The sequence below is a fragment of the Littorina saxatilis genome, linkage group LG6, assembly GCF_037325665.1.
Source record: "Littorina saxatilis isolate snail1 linkage group LG6, US_GU_Lsax_2.0, whole genome shotgun sequence".
Classification (NCBI taxonomy): domain Eukaryota; kingdom Metazoa; phylum Mollusca; class Gastropoda; order Littorinimorpha; family Littorinidae; genus Littorina; species Littorina saxatilis.
The window spans coordinates 15,661,623-15,686,078 of record NC_090250.1 but is presented as its reverse complement, the minus strand read 5'-3'; the positions used below and the strand labels follow the sequence as shown (position 1 = coordinate 15,686,078).

Below are 24,456 nucleotides of genomic sequence, written 5' to 3'. Positions count from 1 at the left end.
GCCGCGGTGAGTTGAAACCCCTGACAGGTTTAGAGCAAGCAGAGTGTAAAGTCGGCTACTACAAAGCGGGGGCGAGATGGGAGGGAAGATTGTTTATATGTATTTATAGGCATCTTTTGACAAGGTATAGAGGTAAAGGTAGATATGTCACATTGGTTACTTGCGTAGCTTTCTATTCAATCAATCAATCAATATGAAGCTTTTATCGCGCGTAGTCCGTGGGTGCAGTTCTAAGCGCAGGGATTTATTTATTTAAATTTTTATTTTATGCAATTTATATCGCGCAATTCAACGCTCAGGGATTTATTTATGCCGTGTGAGATGGAATTTTTTTACACAATACATCACGCATTCACATCGGCCAGCAGATCGCAGCTATTTCGGCGCATATCCTACTTTTCACGGCCTATTATTCCAAGTCACACGGGTATTTTGGTGGACATTTTTATCTATGCCTATACAATTTTGCCAGGAAAGACCCTTTTGTCAATCGTGGGATCTTTAACGTGCACACCCCAATGTAGTGTACACGAAGGGACCTCGGTTTTTCGTTTCATCCGAAAGAGCGGGGGAATTTCATACAGTCTAAAACAGGAACGATATATGTTCATAAGAATGGACGAAGTACTCGTTTAGATGAAGAACTGATGGGCAAACCCAGATGATTACAGGTCAGCTAGCTTTGGCTGTCAATTTGGTTTTCATCTCCAACCTTTTTCTGAGCAGGTTACAGAAATCTCTTCACCACAACGACGACCAGAAAACCTACAACGCCAAGGTCGACTACAACGACAAGACCGACTACAACAACTACAAGAACGACTACAACGCGTACGACAACCACCCGGCCTCCAACCACTCGCAGACCCACCACTACACGACGACCCACCACGTCTGCACCACCAGCCACCACTGAAATACCTGAACCGGATCCCCGTGAGTTAAATGTGAAAATTCAACTTTTCATATCACGATGTAAACGGTAGGAAACAATTTTGTTCATACTTGGTGTACAAAGGCATCAGGATCTTCTAATCCAATAATGTAACCGTTTCTTTTCTCACAAGTTGTACAGGAATGGACGTTACCATTAGAAAATCTATGAAATGAAAGACTAAAATAGTTTTCTGAAAGATTTCCTGAAATTCCAGTACAATCAATATTGAAAATGTTTTTCAAAAGAATAAACGTATAAAGTCGAACCCCAAGCCTTGATTTTGTTTGGTTTTGTTTTATTTCGAAAAGTCAGCTTATTTACTCGATATAATCATTACAATGTTTCAAAGTCCAAATGAAGGTGAAGATACAGCCTATAGCATTGAAAAAGCAGGTATGAAAGAATGTTTTTCTGATCTGTACTTTTTTGATTTGCAGCGTGGCCATTTGAACCTGTAGATCAGCTGATGCAGATACTTCCTGAGACGTGGCTTTGGGACAGTGTGGTTTTGAAGTAAGCAGACATTTTACCAGGATGAATTAATTTCATTCTACCCTCCTATTAGATTCGTGTATGTGAATTCTATAGAACTTAGTAATTTACTTTACAGAAAATGCTTGCGATTATTTGGTGTTACTTTTTCATATTTTAATCATGCATCAACCAAGTTATATTATTTAAAGCCTATAATATTGGTTAAACGTTCAAACTGATTTTTACTGTACTATTTCGGCAGAGTGCTATCATTCAGGAAGCAATTGAAGCTGTTCGATTTGTGTACACCGCATTCGATAGGAAATCATTCTTCAATTTGTCAATTTGTTGCTGGATACGGTGATTTATATGAAAGTACTTTTCTTGTATAAAACAAAACCCACTTTTTTTATTTATCAAATGGGTTGTAAATAGCATTTTAAGTAAGTTATATAGACATATGGGGGTGTAAAAAACAATAACATTTAACCAACTTACACACTCTCTGTAAGACAGTTTAAAGCCAGTGTTTCCAATTGTAATAGGGACAAATCACAAAACGTCAAACTGGATGTGCCAGAGGTCCCAAGTATCTATGTCATCAGTGCCTTCTCCGTTCACCCTGAAGACGGGCTGTCCGTGGCGCCAGAGTCTGTGGAGGTCATTGTTTTTGAATTTATTAATGTATCTCTGTATGTTTTAGTTGTTAAAGATGCTGCTCTGGCCAAAGCACTGTTGAACAAAAAATGGTTGCAGAAAAGAATATTAACACTCAACAGCTTTAAACAACAACCCCACAGATGACTACACATGCTTTAGTGTTACCAGTTCTTATCCACTGCCGAAATGTGATTAATATTTCCCGTAATAACGTTCTGCTGCAAATGGATTGGACCAAAATAACAATTTCCTCATGTAATCAAAAACAATGTCTTGACGTAAACTACCCAAGATAGAAATAAATCTCTCTTTCGCAAATAGACTAGTAGTAAGCTTCCATTTAGGTTTTTGAGATAATTAGTTCACGTGCGGAACCTGATGTGAGCCTTATCCAGGCCAACGCTGTCTGGCCCGGAAAATAATGAAAATGATTTCGTAAAAAATATTGCAGTTTTCGACTCGAGTTAAGGTGGCAGTACCACCTGTACGTGGGTCAAAAATCACTTTTTCATGACATTACATGATGTAAGACTTTTTATATGTAAATATGATTGAAATTTCATAATCTGTAAGTGTTGTTATTCAAAATGTAGTAGTTTTCGAGAAATTTGAGCTCAAGTGGGCGTGCACAGCCCGGAAATTCCGACAATTTCCACGTTGAAAACGACCTCACATTTCTCGAAAACTACTACGTTTTGAATAAAAACACTTACAGATTATGAAATTTCAATCTAATATTTACATATAAAAAGTCTTACATCATGTAATGTCATGAAAAAGTGATTTTTGACCCAGCAGACCAGACAGGAAGGGGACCCTTACCAGCCAGAGGGGGTACTTGTATCTGGATTTTGACATAGCATGTTCTGGATATCTGTCCTAGAAATTGATTAAGAATTTTTTTCAACTTTTTTTTATTACCTAATTTTAGGTACATTTTTACACGGCCATCACACATCAACCGTTACAGATATAAGAAATCCCCTAGCACATAATCCAGATAATCTACTGCTTACATAATTTACAAAACATGAAGACAATCTGTGCATAAACTTATGAGTTATGAGTTCAAAAATAAATGATTTTTTTTTACGTTGGCCACAGCTCATCCTACAAAAACTTTTTTTTCACCAAGAAATATGTTTGTTAGGCCAAAATCAACACTTTTTATGAAAAATATGTGGTATAATGAGTAATCATGCAAAATTTCAATTGAAAAATCCTAACAGTTTACAAACAGTAAAAATCACAATTTGGGTACCCACGTACAGGTGGTACTGCCCCCTTAAGAACAATGAAAATTGGTACAATTTCAAATGGATAGATGCCTTAGGCACGACTGAAAGCCCTGGGGGCTCTGTGCACCTGTGCGTGACAAGCACAGTAACTTTAATGTCTTATTTACTTATGGTATTACATTATTGAATTATTATTGAATTATGGTTTTACTTTTGATAGTATGTTCATTTTTGATTGACTTATTGCGTTTTTTTTATTATTAATCTATTCTTTTTTCAATGTACAGTTTAATCATGTATGTCTCATATTGTTTACTGTCACTGTGTTCTTTCTTCATTTCTCAGTTTAATCATATATGTCACTGTAGTGTTGAAATGGTGTCTGGTTTGTGTGTTTATATATATCGTGTGTGTGTGTGTGTGTGTGTGTGGCTGGGTGTGTGTGTGGCTGGGTGTGTGTAAAACTAAAACAATGCTTCTTTTTCTTTGATGCACTTTGATCAAAACAAAACAACGAAGCTGTTCAGACAACTCCGCATCTTTGTGATAGATTTTTGACTTTTGACAGTTGTTGGCAATCAAGAGGCTGTTCTTTTCTCTGGAAGTACCTCCTAGAGTCGTACGTGGTGAAGATGTGTGCATGACTGCAGTCACTCTCTACACCGACAAGGACCCAGTGGAGGTAAGACACGTTGGAGTCTAGCAACAATGAGAATGTTACTGAGTGCACGAAGCATAGCAATCATCTTTGGAGGGTTGACGCCAAATGTAACCGAGCGCGCCACCCTGTCACAAAAAGAGCTTATAAAGTTTAAGAACCAAATACATTTGTCGTGCTCTCTGCGCTTTAACATTTTACAAAGAACCATAGATGTGGCGTTAACAGGTGTTGTCTGTCAGAAGAATGTAATTAAACTTCAATGGGAAAACACATAACACACAAGGTATAACAATTAGACCACAACTTGGAAAATGGTCTCCACGGTGAGCAATTATCTTTCTCAGTGTTCAGGATGAAAGTTGCTTGTTCATTTCAGTGCTTGTTATTCTTTCAGGTGCCAGGAGAATGGTTCCGAATAACTCTCACCTACTCTATTAAAGATGTCATATGCATTTAGAGCGCTTACTTCCCTTTGTTTAGCAGACATCTTTCTGTAATACAAAAGGCAATATGCAGTTTGTGTTTCCTTTGTCAGACCATCGGTTTGTTTATGATAACAATTGCCAAAGTGGGTACCTAATACTATTATGACAGTGAATGGGTTGTTAATGATATGAATGCTTATGTTAAGGAAGTTAATCAACCTATTTATAAATAAATAACTAAATAAATTAAAGACTTTATTGATTAACTTCCTTGACATAAGCATGACGTTAAACTTAAATGAATTGAACAATCAATATCAACAATGAGAAAAACTGGCTTCATTTACAGGCTTCTCTCACATTGGATAAGAACAGCACAGCATTTGACAACGTGATGATCAGACGCAAGGCCGGTGGAAAGTTTAAGCTGACTCGCAAATCTGTCCCAGTCGTCGTTAACCTTGGAACGGTGAGTTTTTGGCGAGAAATGACATTATATTACTGACTGATTTAGTGCAGGTCATCTTCAATCCCCCGCGGGTTAGGGGGAAGAATTTACCCGATGCTCCCCAGCATGTCGTAAGAGGCGACTAACGGATTCTGTTTCTCCTTTTACCCTTGTTAAGTGTTTCTTGTATAGAATATAGTCCATTTTTGTAAAGATTTTAGTCAAGCAGTATGTAAGAAATGTTAAGTCCTTTGTACTGGAAACTTGCATTCTCCCAGTAAGGTAATAAATATATTGTACTACGTTGCAAGCCCCTGGAGCAAATTTTTGATTAGTGCTTTTGTGAACAAGAAACAATTGACAAGTGGCTCTATCACATCTCCCCCCTTTCCCCGTCGCGATATAACCTTCGTGGTTGAAAACGACGTTAAACACCAAATAAAGAAGAAAAGGTCATCTTCACATAATCGAGCCCCATTTATAGTGCAGGAGAAGACTATTCTCCCTGTCCTTGGAATAGTATTTGATGTTATCACTTTAAAGTGTATGTGTGCGTGCCTGAGTTCGTTTTTGACCAGTAGTATTTACCGTTGTAGGTCGGAAAACTCAGGTGGTGTAACGTAACAGTTATGAAATCTGTTTTCAGTTGAAGAAAGCCTGATATTATTTGTAATGCATTCCATCTGATTTTTGTTTTGTTTTCTTTTCAGCTGCAAACAAACGACAGAAAAACATCCGTGTTCTGTGTAAACCCAAAGATCATTGGTAACATATTCGTCCAGGCTTCCCTGAAGAAGGGGAAAAAGTTTGAAGACCGTCAAATGCAGGAGATGAAGTCTCTGGTAAATGATTTACAGCTTATTTTTTATCGTTTGCTGACTGGTCTAATTGTCAGTCTGTTTTGCATGACAGCATGTGCTCTCCTCTACCGTTGAGGGACAAACAGCTTTTTTGTGTGCAGTGGGGTATGCTTACTCCAGTCATGAAGTGTATGCGATTACAATAGTTATTTAGAATTAGCAAATCATCTTCACATTCAATTTGTTATGCAAGTATAGACACCTGCTCAATAAGCTTTAAAGTTTAACAGAATAAGCTACAGTGCCACCCAGTACAGTACAATCTTATACAACAGAATACAAATCAGTGTATGGAGTACAATCCCACTTTGTTATCTCCATACCTAGAGAGTTTGTGCTTGTGGTATACATGTACTTTGACACAAATAAGAACATGACAGTTTAAATTAAGTTTTGTAGCCTGATGTTTTTAAGATGTTGTGTTGAACAAGGTAATGTTCCAACTTGTTCTGGGGCAGTAATGTATACATCAACATAATCTCAAAATCCGTTGATGGTTTTCTGTCCCAAAAAAGTTGAGCTAAACACAAAGTAATGTTTTGTTGTCTGACCTGTTGCAGCCTCTTGGTGTGAAGAGGACTCATGGCTACCCTATTCTCATGGAAATTGAAAACGGGAACACGTTCACCTCAACAGTAAACCTTGACGTGCCCACTGGATTTGAAGAGGACTCTCTCATGGTCGCTTTCCAGGTTTCTGGTACGTGTGGTTCCTTTCCAGAAAGCTTTGATATCTTCATTAGACATACAAAGTAAATACATAGAATGTGTTTTGGTCGATACACTTCAAGAACATGTACCGGTACTCTTTAATTGTGGAAGAAAAGATATTGAAAAAGTAGCACCATCCCTCGTGATGCCATTACTTTGTCAATAACTTTTCTTCCACAATCATTAAGGACATAGAATGGAGGAGCAGAAATGTTTGATAAGTGCATCATTTATAATAGCGTGAGCATGACATAAACAACCAGCAAAGGGGTACACCATGAATACACTGGTTTTTTTTATGTTGTCTAATTATTGACAAAATATATAATTTACATGGTCTTGCAGGAAACTTGCTGGGCATTACCGCAGAGAATTTGAGGAACATCGTGAGACTACCGTCTGCTACTGGTGACCAGAACGTTGTCAACTTTGCCCCTGCTGTCTACGTCTACAAGTTCCTTAAAAATACGAATGGACTGAACAATCGCATGGACAGAAGGACCAAGATGTTCCTGTTGACCGGTGTGTAGCCAAAAAAGATTTGAAATTAGCTCAAAGATTATTTTTCTTGGAAACAATATGGTTGTGCATGAAAGTAATACCGTAAACGACCTTGTATGCGCCCACTCCCCTATGCGCCAATTGTGCCCAAAAGTTGGAGGTGGGCGTTTACTAGGTACTGCACCCTGTGCGTGATAAGTTTCTCGTTAGAAATAGAAATATGTGTTTGCTTGTTGTACAATTGGCAATGGGGCTTGTTACTGTAGAAGAAAAAAAATCCACTCTATGTGTCTCTTTCAGTTTGACACACACGAGTTAGTGAACGAAACCTAGAAGCAAATCATGAAAGAAATCCAAGTGCTTTATGGTTTGGTAACAAATGCTGTGACATAACTCAAGTGAAAACTGAAAAAGTTCTGCTTCGTAGAACTGTCATTAGTCAACGCCGAACAACATCACAAACAAGCACACACGGCAGTCAGTTCATTTGCACTGATTCAAGCCATTAGATTCTGTTCAACTTCAGAAGAGCTTTGAGAATCTCAATTCTCTTTTATTACTCAGTTGCACTGCGATAAGAGTATTAATAAACGGTATGCCTTTATAACAGCATCTTGTCATTATACGCTCGGGTAAATTACCTGTATACCGCATGCAGAAGTTTACAAACACTAAAAACAAATGTTCCAAAAATAATTGTCGTGACATTGTGAAGTGGGTGGTGGGCGTTTACTGGGTAGTATGCCCAATGCACAGCTATCGACCCAAAGTAGGGGGTGGGCGTTTACTCGATACTTTGCGTATACAAGGTAGTTTAGGGTACATGAGTGAAGACATTAAACAAGACATTAAACATGACACTTTACTTTGCATCTGACATTTTTTGTTAGTTTTGAAAGAGCAGTTCTTTCGTTATTAGTTGTTGTTTTGTTCTTTGTAAAGGGATTAAAGGGTCAGCCAAATACTGACTGAATAGTCTTTCCTATAGTCGACTATTACTGTTGTGCTCATTCATATTCAACAATTGCTTGCTGTCACTGTCAGCAAATTTTGCTTCAAAGGTCGATTAATCTATTGAATGTTTCAATTTGTCAGTTTAAGCAGTCTGTATAATGTGTGTGTGTGTGTGTGTGTTTTTCTGTCTGTCTGTCTGTTTCTAGCCCTCCAATCTCAACTGAAGTCCACACGCTCTGACGGTTCATTCAGTGCCTTTGGTAAAAAGGACAAAGCAGGCAGTGTTAGGTGCGTACCTGTAATTTAGTTTTGAACTTTTAGTTAGGTTATCGATTAATTAATGTTTTATATCCTGAAGTTACCTTTTGGTATTAAAGTAAGCGTGTGTGTCTCCTGAACAAGTACAGCCTGTTCACAATGAATGAATAAATAAATCAAATTAAAAGGAAAAATTCACTTAAAACTACGAAACAATAAATACATCTGTTTTAGTTGTAAGCACAGAGGTATACACAGCTCGGTGGTTTAAGCAAATTGTCAAATTTTCTGCCATCAGGTCGAGAACTTGCTTTAAACCTGTTTCTCTTTAGAGAGGGGAAAAATGTGCGCAATACGTTCATCTTTGAGCATAATTGCAAAAGCATTAGATATGTTGAGTTAATGAATTGTGAAGTCCCTGTCTTCATTCCTTTCATTCAGCATTAATTCAATCAATCAATCAATCAATGAGTCTTATATCGCGCATATTCCGTGGGTACAGTTCTAGGCGCTCTGCAGTGATGCCGTGTGAGATGAAATTTTATACGGCCAGTAGATTGCAGCCATTTCGGCGCATATTTACCTTTCACGGCCTATGATTCCAAGTCACACGGGTATAGGTAGACAATTATTAACTGTGCCTAAGCAATTTTGCCAGGAAAGACCCTTTTGTCAATCGTGGGATCTTTAACGTGCACACCCAATGTAGTGTACACGGGGGGAGGTTCGGACACCGAAGAGAGTCTGCACACAAAGTTGACTCTGTGAAATAAATTTCCGCCGAACCTGGGATCGAACTCACGCTGACAGCGGCCAACTGAATACAAATCCAGCGCGCTACCAACTGAGCTATATCCCCGCTATAATTGGTCACACCTGCTTTAATTTTGTGCTTGATAAAATCGTCTCTCTATCACTTTCTCTCTCGTTATCTCATTCTGTTTCTCACTCTCTCTCGCTCCTTTTCTCTCTTCCTTTCTAATTTTCCGTTGAACCCTACTTCCAGGGTAACGGCAGCATTCGTGAAGAGTTTGGTTCAGGCAGCAGCACTAGGCGACAATGTCGTCACCGTCGACAATTATTTGGTCAGCAGGGCAGTGTACTGGCTAGAACGCCAGCAGAATGTTGACGGAAGCTTCAAAGAACCAGGAAGAGACGCTCACAACAAACTGAAGGTATATTACCGTCACGCTCATAAGAAAATCCCTATCTCAGTGTTAGGCATTGTTCAGAAACCAAAGAAATTTTTTTGCGTTTTTCTCAAAATAGCAAAACATGGCATAGGCAATTATCTTATGAGCGTGACGTTACTCTCTTCCTCTGTGTTCGGTCTAATTCGATCTCTGTTAGAAAGCATAATGCAGAAAGTTTGTTTATTCCCGATTTTCCAGGCATGTCGGTCCCGTAAAGCTACTGAATAGGTTGAAGAGACGTTACAGACGGTATTGTTTGTCTATGGCTTTTGTGTTCTCTCAACTTAAATCTATGTCAGAAAACAGAATACAGAATATTTGATTGCCCAGATTTTCTGGCAGTTTGGGTCCGCATAGCCTAATAGATTTAAGAGATTTTAAAACTATGCCCATTATCCTCTTTCTTCATAAAACATATCTCTCTTAGGACACATAATACATACTATATCTAATTATTGCCCAGATTACCGAAGCATTTTGGTCCTACATAGCCCTATATGTTAAAGGGACGTTACAACCCAACAACTTAGGCATTTGTCTTAATGGTGTAGTTCAAAGGCATGCGCGTATGTACGCCGAGACATACTCATCGTTAATCAAAAATCAACTAAACACGTATTCCCCGAGAGAACAAATTCGCTGCTGTCAAGGGTGTTGTGTATAACTCTGTTCTGGACATCAAACAATTCATATTTTCAGTAAAATTGAACATTCAGGTAATGTTATTAAAATGCCCATTTGCTAACGTAACTTTCTATGTGTTTCAATTTCCATTTCAGAGCGGGTCAATCGAGCTGACTTCCTTTGTCGCAATAGCTCTGCAGGAAGTGAAAATTTCTTTCTATGATCGCATGTCCTCCTTCTACCAAGGCAGGGTAAGTATAAAACCACCCCCCCCCCCTCCCCTACCCCCAGGAATTCAGCAAAAAGCATGCTTCAAACAGTTTTTGTTCTTTTAAAACAAATTAATAACGGCACAAAGCAAGCATATATATAGATACATAGGATCATAACTACAGTTGCTGTGTGTAATGTAGCAACTTTGATCACCTGAAATATCGGAGTTAAAATGTGTTCACGTGTTGGTTTGTTTGCTTGTTGTCTGGTAGTTTAACAATAATAAAATCATGTTTTTGAATGACCATAGCGAACGACATGTAGGTTAAAAATGTCAACCAAAATGACTTGAATGTGGATGTATATAGAAAATAAACGGCACTGGACACAACATCAATCTAATAATGTTCAGGTGTGCAACATCGTTGGAACGTTACTGTGAAAAGAATTTAGTTCAAATTAGTTTTACGTCATGCGATTTTGAGTGTCTGGGGTGTCTGTGTTGTCTGTTCCACTGTAGAGACACCCCATCATGTAAAATCAATCTGTTTGCTGAATAAATGGGAAATAAATTGCCTTTCTGGTCATATAGCCGGTTTTATCATACAAGGCCACGTCACAAAAACCTGCGCACAAACTGCCCATTTATTTGTATGACTGGAGGTATTGTTTAATGTATTTTGTATGCACGTGTACTCTTCTTAGAGTTACGAATATATTTGTTCTACTTCAGCTGAACAGCGCACTACAGCAAGCAGTGAAATACGTGGAAAAGAACCTGGAAGGCTGTGGAAACGATCCTTATGCTGCCAGCATCGTGGCCTATGCCCTGGGGTTGACAGGAAGTTCTAAAGCCGGTGATGCTCTTAAGACAGTGGAGAGCCTGGCAACAACTCAAGGTAGGGTGGAGGGGGATAAGGTTTTTGATTTGTAACGTCCCTTCGCCCTATTTAGGTATGCTCCGGACCTAGAGTGGAGGGAGATTAGTTTTTGATTTTTAACAACCCTTCGTCTTATTTGGCAATGCTGGGTCGAGGGTGGAGTGAGAACCTTTGAAGATACTTGACAACTAAAAGTACTGCTGCAGACCAGCAAAGAATTCTCTTTTTCGTTTTTCGATTCCTTTAAAATATCACTGCTGGAAAATTCGGATCACTTCCTCCTCTGAAGGAACTACACAACCAATAGTACTGTTTCAGACAAGTAAGAGGTTATCATTTTCTGTATTATTTCATTGCTGGGATTCGGATCGATTCCTCCAAGTGGAAAGCTAACAGCAACAAGAATCAAGCTGTCAAGGTGTGTTAGCGAAGGTTAAATCAGCCACTTGCACTCCTGGCAGAATTATTTTGTTGTTGTTCTTGTATAACAGCTCATCTCAAGGGCTAAAGGTCTTACTTTTGTTTTTCTTGATTTCGCTTTACTAAATGCTTGTGTTGGTGTAAAAGAAATCTGCACTCGTTTTCTTTGGGGGAATCAGCTTTTTTTTTCAATGAGATATTAGGGCTTACAAACGGAGATGCTTTATTTAACGATCTTATAATATCAATAACAGCTCATTATATATTATATAAAGTATGCATTATATATCTATGTTATACAAAATATAAAACAGTCAATCCGTTTCTTAAATAAATCCCCCCCTGCACTCGTTTGTTATTGCTTTTGTTTGGAATTCCCAAATGCGGTTAAGAATGCCTTAAACGAGAATAAAATCAATTGATGTTAATATAAACGTAACCTTTTGAGAAATATATGCGTGTACCTGTGATTCCTTCATACGTCAACATTGTGTATTTAAAATGTTATTCCTGGAAAAATATAACGAGAAGAAAATCAACTTTTGTTTTCCAATAAAACATTTCCTTGTGAAAGAGTTTAGCTTGTACCAAAAACAAAATCACATTTGGAAACTGTGCACGTTTTATTCTGTTTCATGAAATTAATGAGGAGTTCTCGTTAATACCCTTGTGTGGTCAAATCCAATGATTCTTTCGTATCGAAACAGTGTGTACGTCTACAATTCTGTTTCAGGACAAATGAAGTTCTGGTCTATACCCCGTGTGGTCAAACAAACGAACTATGAATGGTACCGGGACACCAACCCTCTGAGTATCGAAGCAACATCGTACGCAGTGCTCGCTATGCTCTTGAAGGGATCGGTGACTGACGCCCTCCCCGTCTTCAGATGGCTCAACGAACAGAGGCAGCCCTATGGAGGATTCATCACCCTACACGTGGGCATTTATTTATTTATTTATTTGTTTATTTGTTTATCTATTTATTGTTTATTGATGAATTTAGTAATTAATTAATAAATTAATGATACAGTTATTCATTTATTTATTTGTCTTTTATTTATCTTTTGATGATTTATCTATTTATTTGGTTGCTACTGTTGTAGCCAGTTTAATTATCTAAAGCAGAACATTGATGAGAAGCATGTTTCATTTTTGAGTCACTTGAGAAAAAGTGACTATGTAATCGGTCAGTGTTAGTCTGTCCGGCCGGCCGTCCGGCCGGCCGTCCGTCCGTAGACACCACCTTAACGTTGGACTTTTCTCGGAAACTATCAAAGCGATCGGGCTCATATTTTGTTTAGTCGTGACCTCCAATGACCTCTACACTTTAACGATGGTTTCGTTGACCTTTGACCTTTTTCAAGGTCACAGGTCAGCGTCAAAGGAAAAATTAGACATTTTATATCTTTGACAAAGTTCATCGGATGTGATTGAAACTTTGTAGGATTATTCTTTACATCAAAGTATTTACATCTGTAGCCTTTTACGAACGTTATCAGAAAAACAAGGGAGATAACTAGCCTTTTCTGTTCGGCAACACACAACTTAACGTTGGGCTTTTCTCGGAAACTATAAAAGTGACCGGGCTCAAATTTTATGTGAACGTGACTCATTGTGTTGTGAATAGCAATTTCTTCCTGTCCATCTGATGCCTCATATAATATTCAGAACTGCGAAAGTGACTCGATCGAGCGTTTGCTCTTCTTGTTCAATTGTTGTCTTTGTCTTTAAAGCCTAAAAAGAAGCTTTTCTAAATGTCAAATGAATCTAGAGCCGATGTAGACAGTTCCATCTAATAACTTGTCATAGTATTACAAATAACTTGTTACATTGTTTCTTATGCTTATGTCACAAGAGGCCTGATGAATAAGAGGTTTGTTCTTCTTATGAAAAACAAGTCGCGTAAGGCGAAAATACAATATTTAGTCAAGTAGCTGTCGAACTCACAGAATGAAACTGAACGCAATGCCATTTTTCAGCAAGACCGTATACTCGTAGCATCGTCAGTCCACCGCTCATGGCAAAGGCAGTGAAATTGACAAGAAGAGCGGGGTATTAGTTGCGCTAAGAAGGATAGCACGCTTTTCTGTACCTCTCTTTGTTTTAACTTTCTGAGCGTGTTTTTAATCCAAACATATCATATCTATGTTTTTGGAATCAGGAACCGACAAGGAATAAGATGAAAGTGTTTTTAAATTAATTTCGACAATTTAATTTTGATAATAATTTTTATATATTTAATTTTCAGAGCTTGTTTTTAATCCAAATATAACATATTTATATGTTTTTGGAATCAGAAAATGATGAAGAATAAGATGAACGTAAATTTGGATCGTTTTATAAATTTTTATTTTTTTTTTACAATTTTCAGATTTTTAATGACCAAAGTCATTAATCAATTTTTAAGCCACCAAGCTGAAAAAATGCAATACCGCAGTCCGGGCTTTGTCGAAGATTATTTGACCAAAATTTCAACCAATTTGGTTGAAAAATGAGGGCGTGACAGTGCCGCCTCAACTTTCACGAAAAGCCGGATATGACGTCATCAAAGACATTTATCAAAAAAATGAAAAAAACGTATGGGGATTTCATACCCAGGAACTCTCATGTCAAATTTCATAAAGATCGGTCCAGTAGTTTAGTCTGAATCGCTCTACACACACACACAGACAGACACACGCACATACACCACGACCCTCGTTTCGATTCCCCCTCGATGTTAAAATATTTAGTCAAAACTTGACTAAATATAAAAAGGCGGCTCTAAGAATGTGGTTTCAAGGGTTTCTTACTTTGAAACTTTTCCTGCTCTAGCATGTTAACAATCATGATATGATGAAAATAACACTGTTACGATATCATCATGAACGCTCGTTTACTGAGAAAAAAACCCAGAGTGCCTGAGGAAGAAAATACGACACATCATTAGAATCATTACTAGATGTGTAATTGCCGTCACCATTGGCATTTTCTTTCTTTTCCTTTTCTTACAGGACACGCTTGTAGGCTTCGAAGCTTTGTCGAAGTTTACATCTGTGAACTTTGATGGCGCTTCACCCGTCGAGATTGAAGTCTCGTGGAGTTGTGGTTCTACTGGAACTGTCAGAACGACAACAATGACCATTAAAAAGAGCTCTGTGGGAGATCTTCAAGAAGTGATACTGCCTATTGAGGTAACTTCAAAGACAAAGAGCCGAACAGGAGAAGTGTAGTTTGAATCAATAGTTTCATAACTAACAAACAAAGGGATGGAAGCGCTGGGAATGTAAACAACAACAGTAAAAATAACTGTCCTTGTCTATATTTAGAGTGTTTATGTCCTTTTGCATCTTGCCATTAGCTGACTCTCTCATTGAGTTCTGAATCTAAGTAAATTCTGGTTGTGAAATAATTTCACAACTTATGGTTTGATTTTGAATTTTGTTCACATTCATCATTGAAATGATATGTCAGTCTTGAATATTGACTTTAATCTTACTAATTGTTAAACTCAAGCGAGGCCTTGGTACATACCCCATTAACAATTGTTTGTTGTTGAAAAAGATAGTCTTGAACGACTCTGAGTTTACACCCACGTCAAAACACTGTGATTGATCTAATACACATGTAGATAGATGTACAATTATGATGTCAGTTGTTTCATGCAATATCTCGGGAGACTAATTTACTTGGACTTTCAGAATGCAAAATGTCAGTATTATTCAGAAAGATGGACAATGTTAAAGACAGCAACACAAACTAATTTGAATACTTGCTTACCTACTTACTCATGATTTGTTTATGTTTCCCACAGGATGGCGAATACCCCCACTCAGTCACCGTCAAAGCGAAATCTTCAAGCAAAACCCGGGTGTTTGTGTTTGGACAGGTATGTACCCACCACACTGTTTTTAAAGTGATGTTCACCAGTATTGGTCACATATTTTGAAAACATTTATTGAAAACAGGCTGTGATCGCAGGCATCTACACAAAGAAATATAGCAGACTGGACTTTTTGTTGCCTTCGTTTTGCGCAGTGCAATTGAGATAGATTGTTTCTTGCATCAAAGGGTGTTTACTTTCGGGAAAACAATATCATTAGATGTTTTGAAACAACAATTTGAAGTTTCCAAAGCAAATGGGTGTTAGGCGAACAGAACATTTTCTTCTTCTCTTCTTCTTGTCATATACTGTCAGACCGGACAGCGAGACAAATGATGCTGTCTTCTCCAGGTCCTCCTTTCCTCCATACAGCTGGCAGCGTAGGGGAACTGATGTGAACAGCAAATGAACGCATACACGATTTGTCATATGCTAACCTTTGTGTTTCACGTGCAGGTGTTCTTGTACTACAACCTGGCCAGAGACACAGTAAAACAGTCGTTCAGTGCAGTATCAACTGTCACCAAGAACACGGCCAAGGCCTTCGTGGTGACCACCTGTGTGCGACGCACAACGACCACTGTGTCATCGTCCCCCGTCATCTCTAAGATCGCCTTCCCCAGCGGCTATGACATCGACAGGCAAGGTTCAGACTTTGGAGCCGCTGGCCACGTTGAATTCCTTGAGAGAAAAGCAATTCTCTACTACGCCTCGGTACGTCTGTCTTGTACAATGTTCCTGTGAAATGAATTACAATGTCTTCGTGTTACTGAAAGTAGGGTGGAGAAATTTCAGAAGTTTTGATGGTATATAACTATGCAAGTACTTCCACAAAGTTTATATAAACAACCAACAAGTCGCGTAAGGCGAAAATACAATATTTAGTCAAGTAGCTGTCGAACTCACAGAATGAAACTGAACGCAATGCAATTTTTCAGCAAGACCGTATACTCATAGCATCGTCAGTCCACCGTTCAGGCAGTGAAATTGACAAGAAGAGCGGTTTAGTAGTTGCGCTGAGAAGGATAGCACGCTTTTCTATACCTCTCTTCGTTTTAACTTTCTGAGCGTGTTTTTAATCCAAACATATCATATCTATATGTTTTTGGAATCAGGAACCGACAAGGAATAAGATGAAAGTGTTTTAAAAATTGATTTGGAAAATTTAATTTTGATAATAATGTTTATATTTTTAATTTTCAGAGCTTGTTTTTAATTCAAATATAACATATTTATATGTTTTTTGAATCAGAAAATAATGGAGAATAAGATAAACGTAAATTTGGATCGTTTTATAATTTTTTTTTAATTTTTTTACAATTTTCAGATTTTTAATGACCAAAGTCATTAATTAATTTTTAAGCCATCACGCTGAAATGCAATACCGAAGTCCGGGCTTTGTCGAAGACTACTTGACCAAAATTTCAACCAATTTGGTTGAAAAATGAGAGCGTGACAGTGCCGCCTCAACTTTCACGAAAAGCCGGATATGACGTCATCAAAGACATTTATCGAAAAAAGGAGAAAAACGTTCGGGGATATCAATCCCAGGAACTCTCATGTAAAATTTCATAAAGATCGGCCCAGTAGTTTGGTCTGAATCGCTCTACACGCACGCACGCACGCACACACACACACACATACACACACACACACACACACACACATACACCACGACCCTCGTTTCGATTCCCCCTCGATGTTAAAATATTTAGTCAAAACTTGACTAAATATAAAAAGAGAAAATCAATTCCTTACTGTGCCTCGGTACAGCTGTCTTGTAAACTTTTATGTACCTGTGAAATGAAGAGAATGTCTTCTCTGGCTTCCAATGCTTGTTACTAAAAGTAGGTTGGGAAAAACGTCAGAAGTGTTGATGGTATACTTCTCAAAGTGTATAATTATACACAACCAGGCTTTTGTCCGCACTTTGCAAACACTCGCAAAATATGCATATATGTACAGTGAAGTCCGGATGTAGTGATAGCCCTCGGGATCAAAATTTGTTATCACTACATCCGGACTATCATTACACCAGGACGTCCGGTTATAGTGATATTTTTGTAGGTTTTATCACTACATCTGGACGTCCGGTTATAGTGATATTTTTGTAGGTTTTATCACTACATCCGGACGTCCGGTTATAGTGATATTTTTGTAGGTTTTATTACTACGTCCGGCCAATCGCTTGTAGTTGTAGTGATATCTTCAAAGGTTTTATTGCTACATGCGGCGGCACATTTGGTAAACTAGCCTCAAGGCAGTAACAAGGTGATTTTGGAACCACTATTGATTTCGTTTTGTGACGTTTCTTCTGTCGTCTTTGTCAGGCTTGCAAATGTCCTGTGTTAACCTACCCCCTTCCTGGCAGTTCAACAGCCGGTGTGTGTGTGCGTGTGTGCGTGCGTGTGTGCGTGCGTGTGTGTGTGTTTTAGAAAGAGAAAGAGAGAGAGAAGGGCCACTTAGAAATAAGGGTTAAATGAAAAATTGTCAGATTTTTTAGGAATGAAATGTAGTCTTTAATCAGTAACAAATGAAACCAATCCAACAGTGCACTGTCTACTTTCGGTTCCCCAGGGCATCTCTCGCGCTTCCTCTTCGCACTCGTCTCACCACTATAAAACTTCTGCTTTAATTGTTCACCATTTTTCACAATAGCGCATACTGTTGACTGTGCAACCTTGTACTTCTTTGCAATTTCCGTCTGTGTACCTTGTTTTCTTTTAATGTCTCTCAAGAGATCAATTTTCCGCTTCAGGGTAAGCACAGTGCGTGGCTGGCTTTTGCTCGCCATTTTGGTAAAGGGAGATTACTCTCGAACATTATCACTACAGCCGGACTTTAGCTTCCCCGGGACTTGAAAATAGTATCACTACAAGCGGACTATCACTATATCCGGACTGAAAAATATCACTACAACCGGACTAAGTTAACAAAGAACATGAACAACTGGGACCGGGACCCAGAAATTCTATTACTACAGCCGGACTATCACTATATGGGTCTATCACTACAGCCGGACTTCACTGTAGTATCATTGATAACTATGCTATTTATTAAACAGTTTCTTATTTTGAAACTTCTTTTATCCTATTGATTGATTGGTCACATGGGAAAAGTACAGGGTAAAACAACACTAAAAACTCCAGATACTGAACGCACACGATTTGTCAGATGCTAAACTTTGTATTCCTCGTGCAGGTGTTCTAGTACTACAGAGTGAAATCCAAGCTGTCATAATCATTGTAGTCATTAAGGATGGGCAATTTGCCAGCTGAACACGGACAAGTTATTAAGAAATGAAGTATTTATATTAACATGACATTTTTATAATTTGTTTCATTGCTGACAGCTGGGCACTGAAGATGAGTGCTCTGTCCTGAGGATGAGAATGACCAAAGGCTCTGTGGCCAACAACAAACCGGTCCCGGTCAGAGTGTTTGACCTGTACAGGCCAGGTAAGGGTGTCATTTTATTTCTGATCTACTGGAACTGGTTACCTTATAGATCTACTCTTATGCTAAAACATGCCTAACAACCCTTTGACTGCCACAATACGTATCGGGTTGGCACTTTGCTATGTAGAAAAAACAATACTCTTACACGGGAAACAACCGCTGTACATATACCCTTTGCATTTACAGCACAATGATTGCCTTACCTGCCTACCAATTTCTCCGCTTTGGTATAACTGTCATACTTTGCATGTTATATATTTAGTTTTATTGGACTTTTCAACTAAATTCTTTCGGTAGTCAAGAAGTAATAAAAAAAAAACGTTCACGCTAGTAACTTTACCTTTGATATAAAAAACAAAAAAACAAAAATTGTTGCAAATTATATGGTATTAAACAAAGCACTTGTCTATCTTCAACAACTTATGACCTTCTGTGCCATATGCTTGCTTTGAGTAAATCAATTTCTCGTATAAAAAAAAACCCAGCTAAGGAACACAAGGGGCTTACACCGTATCAGGCCATACATTTGTCTAAAATTGCTGTTGAACCATTTGCATAGTTCAAATGTATCGATGTTGTAAACGTGATGATTGTTATTATTCATGAATAACACATGCCTTTAAGAGTACCTTCTAGCTGCTTCATGACATATCTAGCTGGATGACAACACAATAATGTTCCTTTACCATCGGCTCACTTTCATGTATCCATGTAATTTAGAAAAGTCACTCTCGGGTCTAGTAGGGCTGGATGAGTAAAATCTGATTGTATACCATTACCTCGGAAATAAAGATTTGTCTTGTCATCTCTTGTCTTGTCTTGTCTTGTCTTGTCATCTCTCGTCTTGTCTCGTCTCGTCTCGTCTCGTCTCGTCTCGTCTCTTCTCTTCTCTTACCATTACCTCGGAAATAAATAGTTAGCTTTTCTCCTCTCCTCTCGTTTCTTCTATTGTGCTGTGCTTTGCAGTGCTCTTCTCTTCTCTTTTCTCTTGTCTTGTCTTGTCTTGTCTTGTCTCTTGTCTTGTCTTGTCTTCTCTTCTCATATCCTATCACATCCTACCCTACCCTATCCTATCCTATCCTATCGTACCTATCTTATCTTATCTGATCTTATTTTATCTTATAACATCTTATCTTATCGTATCTTATATGTTGCAGATGACGAGTACACCACCATGTACAGCATCAAACAGTTCGGAGTGTGCGAAGTCGAGCCCAACTACATGGGCTGTCAGTAATCCCAGAATGTAACGGAAAGGAGATGACAAACTTGGCGATTTGAACAAGATCGACGTACAAAAAATATGGGTCCGACATTTCGAGAACCGCTGCCAAAAGTTGTTTTTTTGTCATAAAGCCAAGTATAAATAAAGAATAAAGAGCATTAACTATATGAATCATTATGTTGCTTCGAGTAAACAGCGAGTTTGCTTATTGTGTGATAGATAACACTCTTTCAACTCATCTACTTGTCTCGTCTAACACGCACAAATCCAAACGCATGAAACATTAACAAGATCATACTTCTGCAGACAGTCATGTTTCTACCACACATTATGTGCGCGTAATAACGTATGAATGTCTCACAAAATGCCACTTTGGGTGAGCTATAGATTTTTCTTAAAGAAAAGACACTGCTTATAGATCAATAACAATGTTTTCAGAAGCACAGATCCGGGCAAGCGGATGGTGGCATTTGGACTACCTTGTGGGAATGGCAAAATCACATTTCTATGGCCACTAGTGTATATTCTTCGAGTACAATTGCCAAGTAAAATTGCTAATATGATTATTTCATTCAAAGCAACCAACCGAATGTGTTGTTGTAAACACACACATACACACACGCGGGCATTAACACATATGCAAACGCGCACGCACAGATAAGTACACATGCGAACAAGCGCGCACACATACGCAGCACATACACACACACACACACACACACACACACACACACACACACACACACACACACACACACACACACACATCTACGGACGAAGAGCACCATAGGTACCGTTCATACGCAGACCGATCTGTGTGATTTCTGTACGTACGAAATCCACATTAGGTACCGTTTGGCTATACACAGTGTGTAACCCGTACGGACGAAGGCGTTAAGTACCTGTTTCCTATACACACTGATGGCTGTGTATAGTGTCAGTAAAGTGTGATTTGGTGAGGATGGAACTTTAGATCTCTTTCATTTTAATATACAACAAACATAAACATTTTGGTTTAGCGTCCTTTTCTACCACGAAGGCAATATCGGGGCGGTGTCTGTGTAGACAGGTTAATGTGGTGCCACACTGAGGTAAACTGAGCCGCAGACACCCGGCTTGAATCCTCACCCAGTCACAGTATACTGACACCGGGCCAACCAGTCCTAGCACTGTTCCCTATAATGACAGGCGCCTGACAGAGCAGCTGCTAGATTACCAAATTGAAAGTCTTAGGTATGACCCAGCTTGTAAGTCAGGGGGCAATAAGCCTAAATGGGGAAACTCTTACACAGTTCGTAATTTAAGTAAAAACACTAAAACAAAGTCAAACGGTTGCCTAACTTTAAATTTAAAAAAAAGACCGAACAATGTTTTTATCCACATTCAGAATATTTTGTTTCAATATCATTGTGTCTAAGATGGTGTATATGTGTTGGTGTTGGGGGGGGGGGGGGGGGGGGGCAGGTGGAGCGAGGGATGGAGGGCCATCTGACTTGGGGTGTTGTCAATGTTGAAGAGGGAGAGACAGTGATTGTCATTACTGAAGATAGAGAGTGAATGAGAGGGAGGGGGGAGAGAGAGGGTAGGGGAGCAGAGAGAGAAAGTGTGTGTGTGTGTGTAAGATACACTAGAGAGAGGGCCAAGGGAGGATGAGTTTCAATTGTAGGCTATGAAGGGTGTCATTATTGAAGTGAGAGTGAGAGAAAAAGAGAGAAAGTTGTCTGCACTCAGTACCGTATAGGCTTATCTGTACTAAGTACCGTGCATGGGCTTATCTGCACTAGGTACCGTGTATAGGCTTATATGCACTATGTACCACCGATGTTATAAAACATGAACATATTATTTTTCTGTGGTTTAGGCTGTGTATGTGTACGCATGTTAGTACTATATTTCTTCATTTTTGTAGATAAGGCTCATCTGCGTATGTGCATAATAAAAGATTCTGATTCTGATTAATTTTATAAAGTAACAAGTCGCGTAAGGCGAAAATACAACATTTAGTCAAGTAGCTGTCGAACTCACAGAATGAAACTGAACGCAATGCAACGCAGCAAGACCGTATACTCGTAGCATCGTCAGTCCACCGCTCACGGCAAAGACAGTGAAATTGACAAGAAGAGCGGGGTAGCAGTTGCGCTGAGAAGGATAGCACGCTTTTCTGTACCTCTCTTTGTTTTAACTTTCTGAGCGTGTTTTTAATCCAAACATATCATATCTATATGTTTTTGGAATCAGGAACCGACAAGGAATAAGATGAAAGTATTTTTAAATTGATTTTGACAATTTAATTTTGATAATAATTTTTATATATTTAATTTTCAGAGCTTGTTTTTAATCCAAATATAACATATTTATATGTTTTTGGAATCAGCAAATGATGGAGAATAAGATGAACGTAAACTTGAATCGTTTTTAAAAAATATATTTTTTTTTTTACAATTTTCAGATTTTTAATGACCAAAGTCATTAATTAATTTTTAGGCCACCAAGCTGAAATGCAATACCGAAGTCCGGGCTTCGTCGAAGATTACTTGACCAAAATGTCAACCAATTTGGTTGAAAAATGAGGGCGTGACAGTGCCGCCTCAACTTTCACGAAAAGCCGGATATGACGTCATCAAAGACATTTATCAAACAAATGAAAAAAACGTTCGGGGATATCATACCCAGGAACTCTCATGTCAAATTTCATAAAGATCGGTCCAGTAGTTTGGTCTGAATCGCTCTACACACACACACACACGCACAGACACACACACACACATACACCACGACCCTCGTCTCGATTCCCCCCTCTACGTTAAAAAATTTAGTCAAAACTTGACTACCGACATCGACAAACAGTAACACAAACTCAATCACTCCGTCACACATACACACACACAGTAAGCATAGGTGACACGGTGCAAGAGTGCGAGACACTAGATCTAGATCTGTCTGTCTGTAGCCTACTTACGGGACCACGACTGCCAGATGGACAGATCGACACTGCGCTTTCGACAGCGCTTCCTCGCGCAGACACTGGAAACACGCTGTGCAGATTAACCTGTAGGAAATCTCCTTTGGTATCTTCCTTATCTATTTTTCTGGAGCTACGAAACCGAACAATGTGAAATCGTCTTCTCCGAATCGGCGAACTGCAGCTCGGTGATAACAGTATCTACACCACAATCCTTTACGCGATCTGACCTAACCTTGACCCCTGACCTGGTCTACATACCACACACGACACAAACCAGTCATCTGTTTTACCCCCCCCCCCCCCACAAAAAAACCACCACCCGTTTTCTTTGGATACACACTTTAACTACATGCGTGCCGACGAAATGTTGATCATTGCTTCAATACTTTGAAGCTGTTGCTTGAATAATAACCAGGTAAAATTAGTATTTCGGTGTTCAGTCAAATGTTAAAGTTTCTACCACAGACATACATACATACATACGCACGCACGCACGCACGCACGCACAGACAGACTAAAGTTAGCATCGCATAGGCTACACTTACGTGAGCCAAAATATACTGTTCAAAAAAAGAAACGCATAGTTGCTACTTGCCAAATTTGTTTTATTTTTCGAAAAAATTAACAGAAAATCCAATATTTAGATTATTTGTTTGAAATTTGGTATGGACACAGTTGAATGCACACACAGTTCATTTGCATCTTCAAATCAATCAGTCAATCAATACGATTGGGTGCCGAGGCTGTCAAGTCAGTAGGGGGTGCGAGTGCCTTGAGCAGCAACAACTGCCCGGCACCTTCTGGGCATGGACTGGATCAGATGCCGGATATCTTGCTGTGGGATGGTGTCCCACTCCTCCTGAAGTGCCTGCAATAGATCGCGGTGATTTGCCGGCGCTTCTTCTCGCCTGCGCACACGTCTGTCCAATTCATCCCAGAGGTGTTCTATCGGGTTCATGTCTGGCGACATGGATGGCCAGGGAAGCACCTGGACATGGTGGTCGGTGAGGAACTGGGTGGTGAGTCGTGCTGTGTGCGGGCGAGCGTTGTCCTGCTGGAATATGGCATCCTGGTCAGCCAGAAGAGGAAGGGCGTGTGGGCGCAGAATTTCCTCCACGTATCGCTGGGCAGTTATGCGCCCTTGGACGTGCACCAGGGTGCTCCTTCCAGCGGTATTGATCGCCCCCCACACCATGACGCCTCCACCACCATGAACGGGTGCCTCATCCACACAGTTGGGCGCGTAACGTTCGTTTACTCTCCGGTAGACCCTCCTCCGACCATCATGTCGCTGGAGCAGGAAGTAGGACTCGTCGCTGAACCACACGTGTCTCCAGTGATTTCGGACGGTCCAGCGAAGGTGCTGGTTGCCCCACTGCACTCGGTTCTGGCGATGGCGGCGGGTGAGGACAGCTCCTCTGTGAGGTCTGCGAGCTCTCAAACCAGCTTCATGCAGGCGGTTCCGCACGGTCTGGTCCGATAATCGGCG

General features: G+C 39.4%; 1 protein-coding gene across 1 annotated transcript in view; it reads left to right on the top strand.

Moving 5' to 3' along the window:
* The window catches only part of LOC138969691 (CD109 antigen-like), a 56,684-nt gene extending 36,515 nt beyond the window's left edge, over positions 1 to 20,169 (top strand). Inside the window, exons 19-36 of the mRNA XM_070342549.1 lie at positions 727 to 936; positions 1,375 to 1,450; positions 1,957 to 2,071; positions 3,878 to 3,991; positions 4,745 to 4,864; positions 5,554 to 5,685; positions 6,264 to 6,402; positions 6,759 to 6,935; positions 8,075 to 8,156; positions 9,133 to 9,301; positions 10,099 to 10,194; positions 10,890 to 11,055; positions 12,191 to 12,393; positions 14,451 to 14,630; positions 15,251 to 15,325; positions 15,776 to 16,033; positions 18,672 to 18,777; positions 19,935 to 20,169. Of these exons, the coding sequence (XP_070198650.1) occupies positions 727 to 936; positions 1,375 to 1,450; positions 1,957 to 2,071; positions 3,878 to 3,991; positions 4,745 to 4,864; positions 5,554 to 5,685; positions 6,264 to 6,402; positions 6,759 to 6,935; positions 8,075 to 8,156; positions 9,133 to 9,301; positions 10,099 to 10,194; positions 10,890 to 11,055; positions 12,191 to 12,393; positions 14,451 to 14,630; positions 15,251 to 15,325; positions 15,776 to 16,033; positions 18,672 to 18,777; positions 19,935 to 20,014 (2,498 nt within the window). The 3' untranslated portion in view covers positions 20,015 to 20,169. The remainder of the gene's footprint in view (positions 1 to 726; positions 937 to 1,374; positions 1,451 to 1,956; positions 2,072 to 3,877; positions 3,992 to 4,744; positions 4,865 to 5,553; positions 5,686 to 6,263; positions 6,403 to 6,758; positions 6,936 to 8,074; positions 8,157 to 9,132; positions 9,302 to 10,098; positions 10,195 to 10,889; positions 11,056 to 12,190; positions 12,394 to 14,450; positions 14,631 to 15,250; positions 15,326 to 15,775; positions 16,034 to 18,671; positions 18,778 to 19,934) is intronic.
* The last annotated feature ends 4,287 nt before the right edge of the window (positions 20,170 to 24,456 follow it).